At 41.5% G+C, this 19,310-nt stretch overlaps 1 protein-coding gene across 1 annotated transcript in view; it reads right to left on the bottom strand.

The window, feature by feature from the left end:
- The window catches only part of FBN1 (fibrillin 1), a 229,046-nt gene that overhangs the window by 45,528 nt on the left and 164,208 nt on the right, over nucleotides 1–19,310 (bottom strand). Inside the window, exons 32-42 of the mRNA XM_045900130.2 lie at nucleotides 15,317–15,439; nucleotides 15,054–15,176; nucleotides 12,979–13,104; nucleotides 11,070–11,192; nucleotides 9,192–9,314; nucleotides 8,726–8,890; nucleotides 6,068–6,136; nucleotides 5,846–5,971; nucleotides 4,485–4,607; nucleotides 3,707–3,865; nucleotides 999–1,070 (exon numbers count right to left, since the gene is read on the bottom strand). Of these exons, the coding sequence (XP_045756086.1) occupies nucleotides 999–1,070; nucleotides 3,707–3,865; nucleotides 4,485–4,607; nucleotides 5,846–5,971; nucleotides 6,068–6,136; nucleotides 8,726–8,890; nucleotides 9,192–9,314; nucleotides 11,070–11,192; nucleotides 12,979–13,104; nucleotides 15,054–15,176; nucleotides 15,317–15,439 (1,332 nt within the window). The remainder of the gene's footprint in view (nucleotides 1–998; nucleotides 1,071–3,706; nucleotides 3,866–4,484; nucleotides 4,608–5,845; nucleotides 5,972–6,067; nucleotides 6,137–8,725; nucleotides 8,891–9,191; nucleotides 9,315–11,069; nucleotides 11,193–12,978; nucleotides 13,105–15,053; nucleotides 15,177–15,316; nucleotides 15,440–19,310) is intronic.

The following is a 19,310-nucleotide window of genomic DNA, read 5'->3' as shown; positions in this document are numbered from 1 at the left end:
AAACAAAGCAGCGAGGGCCAGGTGTTTCATGCCAATGTCATTTAGCAGCTTTTCCTTCCAAACCATGAAGTTTCTTTGGACGTTGACTAGACTGTGGAGCCATATGGATTTGGCACTAAGGGAGTCAGGCTGATTGCTGGACCAGACCCTTGTTTTCTTAAACAAGGTCATTGGAAAGGCTGATGTGGATTTCAGTTTACTTATTAGGAATATGGTGGAACAAAGCAAGAGGTGATGTTTGCTACTAGACACAATTGCTCAGACTTAGGAGGGGCATCTAAGGATGCATATAAATCACACTGGGGAAAGAGTCTGAGAATGCAATAGCTTTCCATCTACTTTTATGTTATTTGCTTTTAAACCACAAAGGCCTTGCCGCCGTTGGCTGAACGCCTGCAATACTTCTGAATCTTGCACAAGCATCTCTAGTCTCTAGTGCTCTAGTGGTCTCTGCTCCAGTTACCAGACGGGGCCTCCGATTGGCAAGATTTTTTTTTTTTTTCACGTCTGAAATTCCCAAAGCAGATGATGACCTGAGGAGATTCCATGTGAGATAAAACTGATCCCCAAAAGGGCTTTGGTGAATAACCTACACATAAAGATCGGTATGAAAAGTCATATTACACTCACATCTTAGTCAGAAGGAAAGATCGGGAAATAGAGTCAAATCAAACATCAACTGGCCCCACTCCCAGAATCTCTCTTTGTTGATGCCTAGGGTTGGTTTAACTAGGCTTGACTGTAATTGTGTGAGAAGCTTTCCAGCCCCCTTAATCACGAGCAACAAATGTTGCTGCCAAGTAGGTGGAGCTTCACAGAGTGTTTGCACTTTGTTTCAAACTAAGAATCAGTGTTTCAATAAAGCTAAATGGCATTGTTTAACTATTTTTTCCTTCTAAGAAAAAAAAAAAAGCAAACTGAGAAAATAAGGGTGTGTATTCCCCTTCTTAAACACAAAGGCAAAACCAGAAAATTCCAACAATGGCACCATAACTCACCAACAGGTAACCCGGTATAAATGTCAATGACGAAGCCTGGCCTTTGACTTCCGCAAAGCGTAGCAAATTCATCTGCAGTGATTAAACAAAGATGGGGAGAGAGGGGCGAGAATAAGGGTCAGCAAAGAGCGATGACTGGGCTGAAAGAACGTCTTCAAAAATATTTATCTGTATTTTGAGGAATTTAAAATAATAAATAAATCTGAAAGTTCCCCAGATGTTGTAACCTTGCCCTTAAGGCAAACACTGAATGAAAAGTGAACTCATGTTGACGTATTACTGAAGAAGAAGCAGAGGTCTCCACATCACAGCCCACACATTTGTATGAGCTTGCCTGTAGGAATTTGGGTTTCTAGAAGGATGTTGTTTAGCTCTGAACCCAGGGACTGGCAAGAGTGTCTCTTTCCACTCGCATTAAGGGATCTAGGATTTGAGGAATGCTTACAAAAGCCATTTCCTCAGTAGATCGGGGGAGACCATAGCAAATCTAGCCAAGTTCTTGACATCAGGTCTATTAATGACTAATTCAGTTGAAACAACCAACTTATGTCATTACTTCAATTTGGGGAGCTGGATTTCATTTGGTGCAGCTCTCTCATTCTTTCTCTCTCCCTCCCCCGACTCTCTATCTTCCTCTCATGCGCCCAAATTCGTCAAAGTTGATAATAAAGGATGAATGAAGTGTCATCTGCAGTTCCTTTTAAGTCCGAGGTCCTGTAATTGCAGATCCCGACTGTAACTGATAGAGCATGGCTTCGATCTAAGCTCAAGGGGGCCATTGCGCTATTGGTCAAACACGCTGAAAATTATAAAAGGTTTCTGGAAGTATTTTAATGAAAATGTATCGAAATTTCCTTGATACGAGTGCCTGCTTCTAACAAGTATAGTACCAGCTGACATTGGTCATCCAGAAAAATTTCAGGAATCTCAAAACATGTGCAGACTATATACCTAATGAAAAGCCATGACTAGATTTGGCCAAGATTCAACATGAAGAAGAAATCTTGCATTTGGTATTTAGAATACTTAAGTTCTTAAAAACTCAGATATCTCTGAAAGTAAATGGTAGTCTTTATTAGGGGTTTCCAAGGCAGTTTGTAGGGGAACAATGATCCATTAAGATTAAAAAAAAAAATACTAGGATTTCTATTTCTCTTTGTAAAATCTAATTTAAAAAATTTTGTGCATATTTTCTAATAGAACACTTTGTGAAAATAACAAATGCAATAATAAATGCATTTTTCGATCTAATTGAAAAAATATATATAGACATACGTACATGGAGTACACACCAAGTACACGTAACCTCCAGCTTTTTTACTGGTAGGTATGTGTAATCAAAAGATTTGAAGCCCATTGGTCAAAAGCAGGGGTTAGCAATTTTCTTCTTAAAGGGCTAAAGAGTAAATATTTTAGTTTTTGCAGGCTGTGCAGTCTCTATTAAAATTGCTCAACTATTCCATGAAAGCAGCCATAGAAAATAAGTAAACAAATTAGTATGGCTGTGTTCTAATGTAATTTTATTTACAGACATGAAAATTGGAAGTTCATATGCTTTTCAGGTCATGACCTACTATTCTTTTGATATTTTCCAACCATTTTAAAAATGTAAAAACCATTCTTAGCTTTTGGGCCATACAAATATTGGTGGTGGGCTGGATTTGGTCCATGGGCTGTAGTTTGCCAACCCCTGGTTAGAGACATCTTGCAGACTGGAGATAATTCTTGGTAATTCTGAGTGATGATGATTATATTATTTCTGGAGTAAACAATGGACAAACTGATATATTTCACTAAAAAAGAATATTCTATTTTATGCATTGTCAGATAACACCAGACAAGAGATTTAATATCTTCCAGATCACTGTGGGGAATGGAGTAGGTACTAAAGAATGTTCTAATCAATAACTACATCACAGTCATTCACTCTAACTGATGATGTCATCATTTACCAGCTGATATAAGAACCATGCACCAATTCACTTCATTTACTCCAAGGGCATGGGTTAGACTTTTTTAAAACAAATAACATCATATAGATTTTTCTCTATGAGGATATAAGAAAAAATTTCTCTCAAGAAGAGTTGTGCTTTCGCATGGTGTTAGGTTTGCTTTATAGTCATTGAGACTCTTAGACTTGATTATCGTTCCCTTTTTATATGAGCTGCTAGGAATTTTGGAGCCAAACTTATTGCTCATCTTTGGCAAGTGTGTAGAAATTCCCAGCTTGGATTTTTGCATATTAGCCTCGCTCCTTGCTCCAAGTTTCTTACCCTTGTTTGCCATTTGCCTTAGGCCTTCTTATTTTACATTCAAATCTTTGTGGGTTGCCTTAAATTCTTTTTGGAACAAGACCAGTTACAAATAAGTAAGGATAATAGGAATATGGCTCACCTATCTGTCATATTGCTTCGCCTAATGTTTCCAGTCTTTTAGCTACATGGTGAATGCCATAACAATTACAATGTTTATATTTTTATGATATGCTGAGTCTATAAGTCTGGTGAATGAACTAGCGTACAAGTTAGAAAGTGTGTTCTGTGACTCCATTTTCAGCCAGAACTGTGAGTTTAAACATTCGCCTCTGTGAGCGAATCTTTGCTTAGGAGGGTAAACAATGAACCCTTCTCTTCCCTTGTTGAGACTCATTTCCCCAACAGCCCATGCATAATTTATCAACCTACGGTTTTGGCAATGGTGCAACTCACCTGTGCTTGGGATGGGACACTGTTCACAGGGCTTATTCCAGGCTCGGCCAATGTTGTAGGAACAACAGCACATCTTCTTCGTCATATTGAACAAAAGTTCCCCGTCACAGGTCTGGTTGTCAGCATAATAGTTTCTGTAGCACAAACTTCTTCTCATATCTAGAGCGAAGCGGTTGGTGATGTCACAGGGAGAGCACGACAGATTTCTAAGGGGATACTCAAGGACTGCACTTCTTTTGGATTTTATTGCAACTTGCAGGAATAGCCTGCCCTTACACAATTTTCTATCCACATATGCTGCTCTCAGAAAGGGAACTTTGAGAAATGTATTCCCTGGTATTTTGTGCCACAGAACGAAGTCATTATGGAGCTGCAGCATTAATAAACTTTACACGACTCTCCACCCAGTCTCTTAGTAACAATTCTCCACTGCTATTTGGCAGCAATTTTCTCATTTCCGACTCATGATGTTTTAATGCTGTAGGTCAGTGCTGTAAATATAATTGTATAAAGATACACCCAAAGTCAAACAAAAGAAGTACTATGAAGCTGTTGTTTGGGATTTTCCAACATTACATTTTAAAGAAAACTCCCAACCACCCACACAAGGTGGGGAAGAAAGGTCAAGCTTACGGTTTACAAGGGAGGAGGCTTTCACAAAGATAGCAAAAGGGTGGCAGGCAGCACTCGGTCTGATGAGTAACGTAACACTAAGGACCAATGGCTGGCCTTGCAGATGAGGACCAAACTTTCATGGTTCAGGAAAGCCTGGACTTACCCATGCAATTGTTTCCCCCATTCACTTGCATGTAGTCTGGGGGGCAGATACAGGTATAGTTGCCGACAGTGTTGTAACATGTTCCTGGACCACAAATTCCGGGGGTTTCACATTCATTCACATCTGGAATCCAAAGAGAAAATGGCATGTGAATAGGAAAACTTTACTCTGTGGAATGGTCTGAGACTCAGTGTCCCTATAAATGCTGACAATGGTGGAGAAAATCCCTAGGAGCACTTGGAAATCTGGATGAGAAAAATTGATGTTTAATTCATCAATGTCCTTTGTCTATGCTCGTGTGTGTGTTTTCAGGAAAGGAAGTTCTGGAAAAAGAGGTTTTGCCTTCTGATATGAGTTCCTAGTAAATGAGTCCGTAACATCCTCAAAGGCATGCAAAGATGGAAATGCAGACAAATTATAATTCTCAACTATCCTTCAGAAAGACAGCTAATACTTCAAATGTTCTCAAAATTGATGGAAGGATATGATATATCCTGAAGCCATCAACCATTGGCTTCATGAATCTGCATTGGTAAGGTAGTATGGAGGTAGGTATTTCATACCTCTATCCCCATTTTCAAACATAGGGGTTGATTCTAATCTTTGTTCATTACAGGGGTCTTAGAGCTGTGTCATATAGCTCAACTATATGTCATATACTCAACTGTGTCATATACTCAACTAATACCCAATGAGGTTGCCACTTATCGAGGTCACCTATCAAGCCTTTTGGAGATCCAAAGGAATGTTTCTCCTCCAGGATACAAGGAGTTATCTTCCCTAACTAGTTGTGCGACTCCTGCATATAGAACATATAGAAGAAAACCATCTCTCCCACCCTGGTCTACAGTCAAAGTGCTCTGAAAGCCAAAAGTTGTCAATGTCCCCATCTTTCCATTAACACAGGATGAACAGGAGTTACCACTTCCATCATAAAACCAAAGAGGCTGCCTTTTTAAGGGAAGCTCATTTTGCTGCATTAGTACAGATGATAAATTGTGAAGAACAGGAAGAAGAGGAACTAAGAACCTCCCAGAATACAGAAGTCACTGAAATGAGTCTGTGCCACTCTAACAGAAATGGCTTTTCTAAAGTATCCAGAAAACTGCAGACATAAGTGAGACTATGGCCCAAGATAATAAAACTCCACTTTTCTTAGAAAAAGAGGAAGATTTGAGGTGTACAGGAAATGATAGCATGTCAGTAACAATGCAAGCTGCCCCTTGTGCAGCTAGCTATGTTCATGTCTAGACCATTGCGCTATATTGCTAAATTCTTAGTTTTACTGGTGATTCTATGCTGGCTTTTGGGGTCAGGTCTCAATAGTTGAAAGAACTCATCATCCTATCAGGACCACTTACCATCACACACTCGGGTATCTTCATTCAGGTAGTAACCAGTTGGACAGCGGCACTGGAAACTGCCAAATGTGTTGATACATTTCCCGCCTTGGCACAGTCCCGGGAGTTCTTGGCACTCATCAATGTCTATCACAATGAAAACAACGGCATTTCTTCAGCATTGTCAATAAACCCGAGGAAGTTCAAAATGTGCATACTTGAAGATCAAGGATACAGAATTACCTTCCAATATCACAGTGATAGGATTGGGCCGAAAACCTTCTCCTCCAGGACAAAGAATTTTGTACTCAGCTATTGAAACAAAAAATCAAATTGAGTTCTTTTGAATCAAACACTTCTAGAAATAGTGTTCTCAAGAGAAAGACTGACGTATCCAACTGAAAATATTCATTTTCAGGAATCTTTAGCACTTACCCCACCCATCTTAAGCAAGTTAACAACTTTGTGTATACGTGTTATGGCTTTTACTATGTGCGCCAAATAAGTGTCAGCCCACTGTCCCTAGTTTTTGGACCCCCCCCCCCCCCACTTACTCTCCTGGCCTCATGTTCTTGGGAACTATTTTATTCCCTATCGCTGTCACTATTTCTTTGTAAAGATTTTCTTCCCCTTTTTATTTTCTAACAAACTCCTCCATTTTCATGTTTTGTTCAGCTTTACTTCTTCTGTAAGGCTGTAATTCCTTTCTTAATAACGTTAATCGGCCTGTCTCCAAAACCCTTTCCAAACAGAAACTTAGGAAAAGCTGTTCTTTCTTGGTTCCCACCCCACTTTTCTTTCTTTTCTTTTCTTTTTTTTTTTTTAAGATTTTTATTTATTTGCTAGAGAGAGAGAGAACACAAGCTGAGGAGAAGGGCAGAGGGAGAAGCAGAAGGTCCAGCTGAGCAAGGACCCCAATGTGGGGCTTGATCCAGAACCCTGGGATCATGACCCTAGCTGAAGGCAAGAGCTTAACCTACTGAGCCACCCAGGCGCCCCTCCCATCCCACTTTACTCTTTAATGCCTAGAGATCTGTCTTGCTCCTCTGTTTCTGTGGAGGGCAGTACTGATTCCCCTGGTTTCCTAAACCAACTTTGTACAGCATCCTTTGATTCCCTCCATTAATTCTGTCATTCAAATATTTCACGCAAAAACCTTTTTTTCAGTGCCGTGCACCAGTGGTGTGATATATACAGGAACACGTGAATAAGAATGAACCTAATCTGCTGTGTCATCCTGGTGAGCTTCGGTAAGAATCAGCTCTTTCATAATCATCATGGTCTTTCCAAATCTGATAATCCCTCTCCTGGCTTTCTGAAATGCTATGTGTGTATGCCTAAATGTATACATGTATATATATTCCAGTTCTAGCTCTGATCCAGTTTGGGGTAGTATGGACCTCTATTGCTTTGCCAATCATTATTAATCAATAGAGCTGACTCTCCTACTTAAACATCTTGGCTTGCTTCTTTCAACATCAATGAAATTAACTATCCCCCTATTTCTTTTGTTCTTTCCTCCCCTTCCTGCAAACATCCACTCTTTTTAGTCTTCTCCTTCAGGTCACACCCTTCCTTCAAGGACAATTAAAAAAATGCCCAAAGTCATCACTACCTCTGCCATTCAGAACTGACTTCCCTTTCTTAAGGGAAGAGAGAAGGAGGTGCCTGCTAAGTAAGCATTCATCCCTGTGGCCTTAATATCCTGGACATGAATGACTTCTTTTTTTTTTTAAAGATTTATTTATTCATTTATTTGATAGAGAGAGCGACAGTGAGAGCAGAGACACAAGCAGGGGGAGTGGGAGAGGGAGAAGCAGGCTTCCCGCGGAGCAGGGAGCCTGATGCGGGGCTCGATCCCAGGACCCTGGGATCATGACCTGAGCCGAAGGCAGACGCTTAAGGACTGAGCCACCCAGGCGCCACAAGAATGACTTCTTTTAATCCTATAAGGCATTATATGAATGAGGAAACTCAATCTTTCTAAGTAACTGGCCCAAAGTGACATGGGTGGTGGGTGATAGAGTCCTAATGGGAACCAGGAGTGCTCCTTCTCCTGCTTATGGCACTGTGTCTGTTTTTTCTTCTCTTATTGAGACCTACACTGAATTATAACTTTTCTGTCTGGATGGTATTTTGCTAGACTGTACACTTCTGGAAGGCAGAACCTAGTCTAATTCATCTTTGCACACCCAAAGTGTACACTCTAGGTACTCAGCAAATAATTTTAGAACAAGTGAATAAATGACCCTTCAGCAAGGAAAGACTCTGTACCTATCCCAATATACACTATTAACAGCACCACTAACCTTTGCCTAAGAAGCTATATCTGACTCTGAATCCTGATATAGGACCCACTTAGAAAAATGAGAAGCCTTTTATATTTTTTAGAAGACTTATTTCTGTCCTTACAACCACATTCTAAAGCTTTCTTTCAAGTCATATCACAAGAATAGAAATAGTCTTCCCTCTCATATTTACTTGACTAATTGCTTCTCTTTCACCCAGGGACACCCTAGTCTGTCCTAGAGATTTTGAAAACTAGCTAATAGATGAGAGAAGAGATCAATCAATGTGTTCCTTGGAAGGTAAGCAAATATTCTGTAAGTAACCTCGCTGGAAAGTCTTCTTTAAAATAATGCTGTCTACTTTCCACTCAGAAAGAAGTGAGATGTGGCCTGCCCCACCTGACCTTTTAGTACAAGCCAACTGGGGACACTTCTGACACCCAAATTGGGAGTGGGGTCCCTCAGTGGGGCTGAGAGTTTTGATCTCCCTTCCCTGACCAAAAAGTAGAGACTGGTGGCAACTCTCCCCCTCTGTGGTTTCCATCCTGTGATCTAGAAAGGAGAGCTGGCCTGAGCGGGAGTAATAATAATAAACAGGAGGATGTACACTTACATGTGTTCACAGGAGGGCACAGCTCACAAGGAGTACCCCAGGCTTTACCCAAAGAACAACAGCAGGAAGCCTTGGAGACACCAACTCCAATTTCATTGCTACAGGCTGTATCTCCATTGTCTCCTCGAGGTCGAATATCCAGATAGCAATTCCCAGAGCGCGTATCTATTTACCATATATGAACAAAAGAGTGTCAGGAAGATTCTCTCTAGGTGAGGATTGAAAATTCAAATCCGTCTCAGAAACTGCTTAAAAACCATAATTTACTTTCTTAGGAAACTAAAAAAAGTGCCCAAACACATATACTGGGACTTTAACCTATAGAAAAAAAATAACTGAGAGTATAAGCCCGATTTAGGAAATGTTGAAATCTTTACATTATTACTTTTTTAAAATTTGAGAGTGGAATGCTCAAGGCTGCTTTAAAAATAAAAATATACTTCTCTAAGAAGTTTTAAGATCTTACCAACACAGCCAACTCGGGTTGGGTTCAGCTCAAAGTCAGGGGGACAATCGCAGGTATAGCTGCCTGGGGTGTTGACGCAGTTCCCACTGATGCACGTGGTTGGATCCAGACACTCATTAACATCTAAAACCAAACAGCAAGGGGCACACTTATCAGCCAGTGTGGGGGCAGACATCACCATAAAACGGTAGCTCCGGGTCTGGGGCTCCCAATAAGAATTTTAAGAGTTACTAGCTATAATTACACCTAGAAATACACAGTCTTCCACTTCTGAAATAAAACCCCTCAGGAAGGAAATATGTCATAGTCTTTGGTCTTTTTCCCCTGGAACACATTTAGCATTCAAATTTGTCATCAGGAGAAAATATAACTTTGGAACGAGGAAAAATATTCCAGTCAAGGTAACTGAAAGCAAAACACTACTGTGACCTCGGTCAACCAAAAATTCAGACACAGGTTTTAAGAAAATATATTTAATATGTGTGGCTTGTTATTTCATCAAATTAGAGCAAGATGTCCCAGGGAACCCTTAGGAGCAGGCAACTTCTGCCGCTTCCCCAACTGGGCATGCTTGCCTTGGTGCAGCTGAGTATGAGCACAGATGCATGCACAAGGCTTAGCATGTTCCTTCAAGCTGGCTAAGAGTCACTCTCCCATCACTGGTGCTGTGTGGAATATTTCCCTTTCAGTTTCTATTCCAAAAATATGTGCAGAATTCCAGATTGAGGACATGGATTTTGGCACATTGCACCCTGCATAATCCTTTTGTCTGTTTTGAACACTCGTGAAATACTCAAGAACAGACAACCTGACTCAGAGAGAAGAGAATGGGGAATGAGGAGGATACCTCCTCCTTGGGCTTCCCTCCCACCCTGCCTTGGACCTTGTAACCCTCCTGTAGGTTCCACAGCAGACAATTCATTTGTTCCGATTGCATGTGAACTTGGAGGGACAGGGCAGACTAAAGGGAAATAAGGTCAGACAGAATGATGCTGACGGTACTCTGGGGTGCCGAGGAAGGGGTACAGGCCGTGGAGAGGCAACTTCCTGAGGTGTGCTAGAGGCCCAGCTTGGTGTCATAATAGCTTTCAGAAAAAAAACCCGAGAAGAATGTCTGGGGAGGAGGACTCTGGTCCAAATTTATTTGGTGGTAGTGGTAGTGGTCATAACCTGGAGAGCCACTGAATCATAGCTTGTTTACGTAGCTGGAAAAAATACATCTCCCCCCCTGAAATCCTGCGCCTATCCAGAAAGGAACACGTTTCCTCAATATCCTTGAATGGACGGGTGGCCTGGGAAAGAGAATTGCAAATGTCTTGCAAAGTCTTAACTCAGTGCCAAAGTGAACCAAGTGACGGTCTACTGAGGGCCTACGGCTTTTCTCATTTTTTTTTCTTATGCTCCCCGAGAGCTCCTTGCTTCACAAGAAAACAATCTCCATGCTAGAAATTGGTAGGCGAGCTCTCTGTATCACATTCCCTGGTGACCACAGACAGGCCAGGGTGGCAAGGAGTGGGTGTCACAGTGGAGAAGTGCAAGGAGAAAACTCATGACCCCAGCGCAGTGCGTGGCCTTCAAAAGGAAACTCTCTGCAAATGTGCCTGAGGAGAAAAGGAATAGCTGGGAAGCCTAATAGCCAGCGCGCCCCTGGAACCTTCTTCTGCAGCCATGAGCTTGACTGTGAGGCTACAGACCCTGCTCCTTCAACGGCCGGCTGCTCCTCCCTCTGCATCCTCACGTGTAACCTGTGATTCCTATTGCTTCGTCCCCTTTTCTTTTGTGACTCTGAGTAATCTTGGGGCGGGGGTCCCAGTGAGGCCCAGCAGCCAGGTCCCCAGGACAGCAGGGAGCAGATTCCCACGTGAACGGATGTCTTACCTGTGCAGTTCCCGCCACTTCTATCCAGTTCGTAGCCTATCTCGCACTCACAACGGAACAGGCCGGGAAGGTTGTGGCAAGTTCCAAAAACACAAATGTTCGGAAGGGAGCACTCGTCGATATCTTGGCGGAGGGACACAAAGGGGGAGAAAGGAAATTTATCTCTTTGCTAAAGGAACTGCCTAATGTCATCACCTGATGTTATTAAGAAAGTGAAGACTATCTGACCTCAATCTAGGTGCTTTTCCTGTAGCCTGGTAGACCCTCTGCCATGTAAGTGAAGCCTCTTAGGTGAGAACTCACTTTTTTTCAGCCCCCATTACATGCCAAGCAGTAGGCTAGGCATTATGTATGTAGAGTTTCTGGTATGTCACACAGGCCCATGTCCCTTTTGTGAAGTAAGAGTCCAAAAGGCTACCTTAGACCCAGTTCTTTGGTTGTTCTTATCTACACAGTCACTGTTTTTATAGTGGGTTAAAATTTTACAAACCACAAAGGCTTTGTGCTAACTTTTGTAATCTGTTTTATAATCCTCTGTATCCCTAGAGCTACGTTGGGTGCTTGCTACTGTTGGCAGAAACGCTTCTTTCAGGCCCTGGTCCCCCACCCCATGCTAACCTCCTGCTTGGGTAATTGACACACGGACACATTGCAGCCTTGAGACTGGCTTTAAATAGCCATAACCCCTCTGCCGGCAATGATTTATATTAAGAACAAACAAACAAACACAACCTTCCCTTATAGCATGAAGAGAAGCAAAACTCTGACTGTGACTATTTATGTTCCCAGAGGTGGCACAGTACCTGTTTTGATTGGATGTTCAGAGTAACAAGAGTAAACAAGGCATTAGGCACAGGGTCCAGAGCATAATCTGGTTTCTTGCCTCAGAGGAATTTTATATCAAACTCTGCATAGTTAATATAAACTGTATAAAGAACACCTAATGGTTCCATAACAAAGAAAAGTATTTACATAGAACCCTATGAGAGAATAAGTATACATGTCATAGCTAAAGACTGATTTTAAGTTAATGTCCTATTAACAAGCAACAATTATTAGTTAAGACATTAATCAGGGTCTTGTTTAAACTTCTACTGTCAATGGTTATCATTTGTTTATTTCTACTGAAATCTTTTTAGTTCACTGTAGACACTAATTCTTCTCTGTGAGGGATAATGCACTTAAATCTGACAAGTGTGGGGAAAGAGAAGAACCTTGTGTTTCCTAATGGAAGCCATCCTGAGCCAACAGGCTCCCAGGATTCTTCTTGTCTGACCAACACCTCAGGAAGACAGAGCCTTGTGCTGAGAGACAGCATGACATATAACATTATCCCTAGGGGCCCCCTACTGAATGGATTTGCAAAAGACTGTTCCATGTTCACATATATTATATATTTAGAGACCATGTGAGACATGCCCAGTACATTATTCTACATATGGAGAAGATTATCTGCTCTGTTATTATTTTAAAGCTTTTATTTCTAGAAACTAAACCATAGCAGAGATTAAAAACATATTTAAAGAGGATCCTTCCATGGGACATGATCAGGGGATGAGTACTTTGAACTCCTTCCCCTAGCGATGGGGATAAACAGGTTGCACTGAGCTAACCACACTTGGTTAGCCTCTCTCTCAGTTGGTCATAGGAATGACCAACGGGTGTACTCGTGCACCATCTGGCCAAGGTTGGATGTGCAGCTTGTGGCCAAATAGCTGAGATTTTTCTCTGCGCAAAGAGAAATGGTCCAGCTGGAGACCCAGTACCTCCATGGACTGAACTGACCAGCTCAGATGTGAAGCCAAAACACACCTCAGTTAAAAAAAAAAAAAAAAAAAAATCAGGAATGTTTAAATAACCTAAGTTTGTCCGGCCCTGCAAGGGCCCTGGCAGCTTCCCCGTCAGTTACCTTCACAGGCTTTCCCATCAGCACTGGGCACAAAGCCCATGTCACATTCACAGCGGTATCCTCCCGGGGCATTCAGGCACTGGCCATTGCCACACAGATTCAGGTTCTCTGAGCACTCATCAAGATCTACAGCCAGAAAGACACACAAGTTACTCTTCCCCAGTTAGGAGCTTTCCAGTTCCTCAGATCTTTTATTTTTATTTTTTTATCACTGTCAACTTCCTGAGTGTAGCGGGGTCTCATCATAGTTTCTATTTGACAACCTCTAAACCCATCCTTTCCCCTTCTTTGAATGGTAGTATTGAATAGTCCATGAATATGGGGTTCAGGTTCAGAATCCTGAGTGCTAAATTACCCCTAATGATGTAAAAGGAAGAATAAGTCAAATGAATCATTCAAATTAAGGCTTTCACGAGTAAGGTCGTGCACAGAAGGACACATGCATGACAGGAATAACGTGCCGTGATTTGTGCCCATTTCTCAGGTTTCAGACTCGGCTCAGATGGGCAGCAAAAGACCTAGAACATCATCTATGGAGGAGGCCAAACATTCCTGTCTGCTCAATCTCTACTGAGCTTTGCTAATAACCACAGGCACTAAATATCAAACACACGAACCATATATACCTAATACATGAAACTCTGAATATTTTCTAAGGGGTAACGGGAGGTTTAGGATGACAAAACCTCACTGGGATGGACAAAAACAATTTCAAATATGATAAACACTTTCAGCGAGTTGAAAAAGTTCCAGGTAAATCAACTGACTGGGCCTTAGTCTCCTTTATGTTTAAATGGCGTCTTGAGCAAAGTGCTCAGGATACACTAATGCTTTCAAGTCATACGAAATGGATCTCAATATCTTATCATGATCTAGAACGTCTGAATCCCTTTTCCTTACATAGCTTTCTACAGCAAGCTCACCCTCGGGTTTGGCATAGAAAACAAGTCAACGGTGAGAAATGGGTACAAAAATATACAGGCTAAGGATTATAAAAGGAAGTGTGATTTTTTTAAAGCAATGACATCACTGGGTATGGCGATACCCAGATCAACTATTTAACTACATTTAGCTCCTGAGGTCTCCCTAATTGACCTGACTCCAAATTTCCATTCCACAGGGATGTAGTTTCAAATAAGCAATCTTCTCTGTTAAAGATTGACTATAACGGGGGCGCCTGGGTGGCTCAGTCGTTAAGCGTCTGCCTTCGGCTCAGGTCATCATTTCAGGGTCCTGGGATCGAGCCCTGCATCGGGCTCCTTGCTCCGCGGGAAGCCTGCTTCTCCCTCTCCCGCTCCCCCTGCTTGTGTTCCCTCTTTCACTTTGTCTCTCTCTGTCAAATAAATAAATAAAATCTTTAAAAAAAAAAAAATATATATATATATATATAAGCATTGTGGTCCCTGAGTGGCTCAGTCGGTTAAGCATCTGCCTCTTGATTTTGGGTCAGGTCATGATCTCAGGGTCGTGGGATCAAGCCTCATGTCAGGCTCCTCACTGAGCGCAGAGCTTAAGAAGTATCAGCTGTAATTATAACTATTAGTGTTAAAACTGCATAATGAGGGGCGCCTGGGTGGCTCAGTCGTTAAGCGTCTGCCTTCGGCTCAGGTCATGATCCCAGGGTCCTGGGATCGAACCCCGCATCGGGCTCCCAGCTCGGCGGGGAGTCTGCTTCTCCCTCTCCCGCTCCCCCTGCTTGTGTTCCCTCTCTCGCTGTGTCTCTCTCTGTCAAATAAATGAATAAAATCTTAAAAAAAAAAAAAAAAAAAGTAGGGCGCCTGGGTGGCTCAGATGGTTAAGCATCTGCCTTTGGCTCAGGTCAGATCCCAGGGTCCTGGGATTGAGCCCCGCATCGGGCTCCCTGCTCCACGGGAAGCCTGCTTCTCCCTCTCCCGCGCCCCCTGCTTGTGTTCCCTCTTTCACTTTGTCTCCCTCTGTCGAATAAATAAATAAAATCTTTAAAAAAAAAAAAAAGATGGACTATAACGGACCTGAAGAACTGACAGTCTGAAAGACGGTGAAACACCTGGCTTCTCTGATGGCCATTTGTGCAGTGGTTCCCAGCACAAGCCTACCTGTGCAAGTGAAGCCGTCACCCGTGTAGCCTTCTTTACAAAGGCAGCGGTAAGAGCCCATGGTGTTCTTGCAGTCTGCATGTTGGCTGCACATGTGTGTTCCATTGGAGCATTCATCCAGATCTTATGGAAGACAGTCACATCATTACGAACAGAAAGCATCCCATTTAAAGTCAGTAGTATACACCTTTTTCTTTACAGAATTAATATTTTCATGTTTACAATCTACGCAGCGCACGAGAAGCAATTATTTTTCCACCCACCGGTGCACTTAATGCCATCTCCAATCCATCCGGGGCTGCAGCTACACCTGAAGCTCCCTGCCGTGTTGGTACATAGAGCGTGTCTGTCACAGTTGTGTGCTCCAATTTCACATTCATTGATGTCTGGAAAAATCACCAGTGGTTTAAAAAACGTTTAGCATGTGAGCGAAATAAGTCAAACAGAGAAAGACGTGTATCACATGACCTCACTGACGTGAGGAATTCTTAATCGCAGGAAAGAAACTGAGGGTTGTTGGAGTGGGGGGTGGGGTGGGAGGGATGGGGTGACTGGGTGATGGACACTGGGGAGGGTATGTGCTCTGGTAAGCGCTGTGAATTGTGCAAGACTGTTGAATCTCAGATCCGTACCTCTGAAACAAATAATGCAATATATGTTAAGAAAAAAAAAAAAGAAGAAGAAGGTAGCGGGAGGGGAAGAATGAAGCGGGGGAAATCGGAGGGGTAGACGAACCATGAGAGACGATGGACTCTGAAAAACAAACGGGGTTCTAGAGGGGAGGGGGGTGGGAGGATGGGTTAGCCTGGTGGTGGGTATTAAGGAGGGCACATTCTGCATGGAGCACTGGGTGTTATGCACAAACAATGAATCATGGAACACTTCATCTAGAACTAATGATGTAATGTATGGGGATTAACATAAGAATAAAAAAAAAGGAAAAAAAAAAAGAAGAAGAAGGTAGTGGGAGGGGAAGAATGAAGGGGGGGAATCGGAGGGGTAGACGAACCATGAGAGACGATGGACTCTGAAAAACAAACTGAGGGTTCTAGAGGGGAGGGGGGTGGGAGGATGGATTAGCCTGGTGGTGGGTATCGAGGAGGGCACATTCTGCATGGAGCACTGGGTGTTATGCACAAACAATGAATCATGGAACACTACATCTAAAACTAATGATGTCATGTATGGGGATTAACATAACAATAAAAAAAATAAAAAAAAAACGTTTAGCATGGATGCCTTTTTGGTCATTTAAATAACTTAGCAATAGCAACTAGCAATTTCAAAAGTTGACTGACTTTCACACTTTCCATAGTAGAATATAGATTGGTTTAGCATCCACATATATAACTCTACATATATTGAACAGCTTTAAATTTTAATTTATAAAGAAAGGACAAGATGATGCTACTTGCTATTATTAATTCTAATTATCTCTCTATTATTTTAATGTCAGTGTCCGGTCACTGCAAAACAAAATGAACCTCTTTCCAGTTGAAGACCTTAAAAAGTAATTTGCCTAATGTTCTATGGCATTAACACGCATGGTCACGTTTCTATTCCCAATATTTTTATTAAATCAACTATAGAGCAATGGTACACATTGTTATCATATCTCATACAGACAAAGGAATACAATGTTGTTGGCATACTAGAAAATGTTTTCATTCATATGTTACTATATATATATATTTTATTCTTAAATGGAAATACTATGTTATTTAATTATGCTTTATTTTTTATAAAAGTTTTATTTTAGGCATCGCTAATTCAAACATTTATAGGGAATTTTCCTTAAGGCAGTGAGTGAATCATCTTTCCTCTAGCTTCTTAGAGTTCTAGCACATTGGAGACCCAAGCCTTCTTGTATATTTCATGTAAAACTCAAATCAATCCAATGGAGATTTTTCTGTAAAAGGAGTACCAGATTAAGGTCACATTACTATCAAAGAGAGACAATAGGCCTAAAATGGAGTCACTTGTGCTAAGCCCCATATCAGCAAACCATGGCTCAATACCTAACTTAATTGCAGCCTCTTTCAGGAATGAGACTTTTAACCAGTCAATCTGGAGGTACCTGGTTAGCACTAAGAGGTAATCTACCTGATAGACCTCTTCTGTCCCCATAGGAAGTTGACCTTGCCTGAAACAACCTCCTCTTTCCTTGTTTCTCTCCCCCTTTCTACCGGAAAAGCCTTCCATTTTGTACAGCTCCTTGGAGCTCCTTTGATTTTGCCAGATGGGATGCTGCTGGATGCATAAATCATGGAATAAAGCCAATAAGATCTTCAAATTTTACTCAGTTGAATTTCATTTTTTTTAAATTTAATTTAATTTTATTATGTTATGTTAGTCCTCATACAGTACATCAATAGCCCAACTGTGGAAAGAGCCGAGATGCCCTTCAACAGACGAATGGATAAAGAAGATGTGGTCCACATATACAATGGAATATTACTCAGTCATCAGAAAGAATGAATATCCAACTTTTACATCAACATGGATGGGACTGGGGGAGATTACGCTAAGTGAAATAAGTCAAGCACAGAAAGTCAATTATCATATGGTTTCACTTATTTGTGGAACATAAGGAACAGCGTGGAGGACATTAGGAGAAGGAAGGGAAAAAGGAAGGGGGGGAATCGGAGGGGGAGAGGAACCATGAGAGACTATGGACTCCAAGAAACAAACTGAGGGTTTTAGAGGGGAGGGGGGTGGGGGGATGGGTTAGCCCGGTAATGGGTATTAAGGAGGGCATGTATTGCATGGAGTACTGAATTTCATTTTATAACATTACTAAAAGACTCCAAATTCTTGAAAGTTCTCCATTCTCCAAAATCCCATTTCCAAATTTAGCCAAGACAGATTCTATAATATAAAAGTGCTATAAAATATAAAGTGAAATGTTTTCTGTGATATTGTGATTTATAATAAGAAATAAACATTTAGTCTTTGTCCCTGATTCTGGTACAGAGCTCCCTAAAACCCTTGAAATTACCTTAGTGATGAGAGCACAAAGGTGTCTTTTTGTAATACTGATGAGGTAAATTTTGGACTTCACCTAAGGATGGGGTTCATTGCCAGGAGAATCAACCACGTGATTCAGTTCCACCTCCCTGACCTCCATGGGAGAGAGGCTGGGGGCTGAATCAATAGCAATGATCAGATATTTGATCAATCATGCCTATGTAATGCAGCCTCCATAAAACACAAAAAGATGGGTTCAGAGAGCTTCTGGATTGGTGAACATGTGGAGATTGGGGGAGAATGGCTTGCTCAGAGAGGGCCTTGAAGCTCCACACCCCTGCCCCATGCCTTGCTCTGTGCATCCTTTCTCTCCGGCTGTCCCTGAGTTATATCCTTTTATAATAAACTGGTAATCTAGCAAGGAAACTGGTTTCCTGGGTTCTGTGATGAGATGGAGGGGTGGTGGGAACCTCTAATTTATATGATTAATAGCCAGTCATTCAAAAGCACAGGTAACAACCTGGACTTGTGATTGGCATCTGAAATGAGGATAGTTTTGTGTAATTAACCTGTGGAATTTTTCACTACCTCCGGGTAGATATTGTCATCAGAATTGAGCTTAATTTTAAGACACCCTGTTGGTGATCAGAATTGAAATTGGTATCAGAATCTTTATTCGGCAAAATGAATCCATAATGAAAGACAGGTTCTTCACCTTATAACAACTTTTTCATTAACTAAGAACAAAAACTCGTAAGTATGGCTACTATGACTCTATACGGAAACAAACGTCTAACACAAAACTTAGGTCAAGAAGGATAGTTTTGGCATGTGAAATGCTGCAAGAATTTTCAATGCTCATTTGAAAAGTGGCATGAAAAAGAAACTGGGCAAGCAACTTGTGTTTACCCTTTTGTTTACTTAAGAAACCCAATTAAATGATTTGAAAGTGTTTGGAAACATGCCGTTTGCCAAATGTTCCATCTGAAGCCCTGAAATGGTCCTGCCATCTTTGGCTTCTTCATAACTTCTAGAGCAAACACAAAATAAAATAATGACATTTTTCCTACAAAGATACTTTGTAACAACACTAACAATCCTAAAATAAAAACACTTCTGGAAGAAAGTTCTTACAATTACAATGTATTGTATGGGTGAATTTTAATGTAGCCTTGGCAGCCACATGAATCTATTGAGTTATTAAAGCAGGTCAAGGGAGGCACATACCAGGCAGCTTTAGACTTGTGACTGGAAGCTTTAACCAACTGAATAATTGAGCACGGCACATTC

Source organism: Mirounga angustirostris, unplaced genomic scaffold (genome assembly GCF_029215605.1).
Source record: "Mirounga angustirostris isolate CCGP_5_RB_7025 unplaced genomic scaffold, mMirAng1.0.hap1 SCAF_9, whole genome shotgun sequence".
Lineage (NCBI taxonomy): Eukaryota > Metazoa > Chordata > Mammalia > Carnivora > Phocidae > Mirounga > Mirounga angustirostris.
The sequence above is the reverse complement of the archived record's forward strand: the minus strand, read 5'-3'. Positions and strand labels throughout refer to the sequence as shown.